Source organism: Asparagus officinalis, chromosome 8, assembly GCF_001876935.1.
Source record: "Asparagus officinalis chromosome 8, Aspof.V1, whole genome shotgun sequence".
NCBI lineage: Eukaryota > Viridiplantae > Streptophyta > Magnoliopsida > Asparagales > Asparagaceae > Asparagus > Asparagus officinalis.
In genome coordinates, this window is record NC_033801.1 from 13,397,006 (window position 1) to 13,399,743 (window position 2,738).

The window sequence follows — 2,738 nt, forward strand, 5'->3', positions numbered from 1 at the left end:
TGTTTTGCAATTTTTCAAATGTTTAGGTGTCGTTTGCAAAACTCAAAAATTTCAGTGATTTTTGTAATTTGTAAATTATAAAATTTTCACTGCTCATAAGTTTAAAGTATTAAATTTTTTGGTGTTTTTGTAACATTTTAAACTATTGGGGTGTTTCCTGCAAATTTTTAAAATTTTATGGTGCTCTTCATAAGTTATAGATTGTGTAGTGTTTGTAGATTTTGATTTTTTTAGGGTACGTTTTTGTAAAATTTGACTTATTTAGGATGTTTTTTGTAGCTTTTGAAACTATCAGGGTGTTTCTTATAAATTTTAAAATATTCACAGTGTTGTTTATAAGTTTTAGATTTTATACCATAGGTAGGTTTTGATATTTCTTTTGTGCATATAAATTTGACTTTTGAGGGTGTACTTTGCATTTGCTGAAACTTTTATGGTGTCTTTTATAAATTTCAAAAAATTTCATAGTTTTTTTTATAATTTATAGATTTTTGTATTGTTTTGTAAGTTTTGATATTTTCATGGTTTTTTGGTAATTTTTGAACTTATGAGGATATTTTTTTTTATCCTTTTAAGGGTATTTTTTTGTAAATTGTAAAATTTTCATAGTGTTGTGCGTAATTAATAGATTTCATAGTGTTTATAATGGGTGTCTGTTTAGGAACTTTGAATGTTAAGAGTTGAATAATATATGGGTTAAAGTTAAATGGGTCGGCGAGTCAACCCGCTTATGATTCGATTAATAAATTAATTTGTTAGGTCGACCATTTATGACCTGATCCATATAAAGTGACCAATACCCATTTGAAAAATTCTTTAAGGACCCAAAATATGGGACTGAGACCAATAGGGGGGACAAGTGAGGTGTCCCCCTCCTATTGGATAATGAGTTGACCATCATTAATGATGACCAACTCATTATCTAATAGGAAGAGGACACCTCACTTGTCCCCTTTATTGGTCTCATATTTTGGGTCCCTGTAACAAAGCTCATACACATTTATAATGGGTCGAGTCAAGAGATCGGGTCATAAATTAACACCCCTACTTTATATCCTTTTAGTCCGTGGAATCAACAAATATGCCCTTTGTATTCTCAATGACAAAAGGTTGACGTAGACATTATATAATATTTATTAATGAAGCTAATTTTCCACTAGAAATTTGTTGAAATCAATGGATTATTCTCGACATTTATATCCCTCAATTTAGATCTTGTGCTAGATTATAGAATTTTTGTTGGCTATTATAAAATATTTATACTAATTTATGAAAATTCCAGTTATCTGCATACAATAATAATAATAATAATAATAATAATAATAATAATAATAATAGATAAATAGATAAATAGCAAAAAAGTAATGAAACAGGAAAAAATAATAATTAGAAGTACAGAGGGCTGTGCACTACCCGCTTGTACTTCATCAAGGTGTTGTACTGCACGCTACAAACATTGGCGTCCATTTCTTGCTCCGAGCTGACCCACACCAAGGACTCGAGATTAAATATATGCAACACAAAAATATATACAAGCGCTAATCTCTTACTTCATTTTGTATCTTCATATATACATGTATACATTGATTGATTCAGCACAATAACTATATACATAGTCTTTACAGAGAATAACAGCTCTTATTGAACCTCATCGCTCCTCCGTCGACACTTGGTGCACTTCGATTAGACACAAATCCATCGGTCCTCCGGCGGTCTGATTGTCGTGGCAAATTCTCTGGCATGATGTTTTCCAACGAATTCAGGTGCCATGGAGGGCACTTCCTTATTTGATCACTCCACAAAACGATTTTTCCCTTATCTGTTGATACAGCCTCCGTGTATCTCAGATGCTCCGTTGCCGTTGTCGCACTAGTATTTGTCGTGTTGATGAAGCTAACCATCAAGAATGTCGCCGCGATAGACATGCAACGATTTGGTAGGTTGTCGATCGATCTGATCTTGCTCAGCAAGAGAGAATAAATTAAGATGGTCATGTACAGTAGAGGTCAATGGAAATATCTGTTAGATAAATGATATGATTATAGTTAATACAGCACGTATAGCTAAAATATTATGAGTTTTCGTAGAAACAATTAAAAAGGATATTATAAAACTAGGTGTAAAATAAGATTCACGTAGTAGATCGTAGAATTTCAGATAAAAACTTTGTTGTTGTTTTGGTAAATGATATGACACTTCATTTATATAGAAATTATCTATTGGCAATAATATATAAAAATAAAGAATAAGATATTACCTTGGAGGTAGAAGGGGAGAAGATACTTGAGGAATGGGAGGAGGAGGAGACGAGGGCTTGAGGCAGCAATTGATCGAGATGACCATGGTATCTATAGCTTGCTTTTTTGTGATGTTGGGGTTTAAGTTGGTTCCTACGCATTGGGAGTTTAATAGGGGAGTTCTTGATTTGGTGAGAAACGGTGGATTTTTATGGGCCGGGCACGTGGGGCTTGGACCGAAGTTACCAATCAGGGATTTCTGATGCTTGTGCGGTTTGAAAAGTGTTGGTGGCGTGCGGAATTTTAGGTGACACGTAGGCTTATGGTGGGCTCCGTGGGTGAGATTTTTGTGCGAGCGTAGATGTAGATATACGCTGATTGATTCCGCAAGTCCGGGGGAGTTTTGTTAGGTGATTGCTGGACTTTGTTACGTGTAGTTGTTCTTCTCTTCTGAAAACTATTGGGCACTAGAATACATTTGAGAATTGCTTGTAAACTTTG

At 34.0% G+C, this 2,738-nt stretch overlaps 1 protein-coding gene across 1 annotated transcript; it reads right to left on the reverse strand.

Annotated features, from left to right (window-relative positions):
- LOC109820465 lies at window positions 1,482–2,411 on the reverse strand. Its single transcript, XM_020386610.1, has 2 exons — window positions 2,258–2,411; window positions 1,482–1,953 (listed from the first exon to the last, which is right to left on the reverse strand). Exons 1-2 carry the CDS (start codon window positions 2,341–2,343, stop codon window positions 1,620–1,622), a joined length of 420 nt encoding a protein of 139 aa, XP_020242199.1. The 5' UTR covers window positions 2,344–2,411; the 3' UTR covers window positions 1,482–1,619.

Excerpts from the sequence above, each read along its gene's own strand:
- LOC109820465 (XM_020386610.1), bottom strand. The coding sequence starts at position 2,343 with ATGGTCATCTCGATCAATTGCTGCCTCAAGCCCTCGTCTCCTCCTCCT. Across the intron at positions 1,954-2,257 it reads TCTCCCCTTCTACCTCCAAG|ATCGATCGACAACCTACCAA; the intron begins GTAATATCTTAT and ends GAGCAAGATCAG.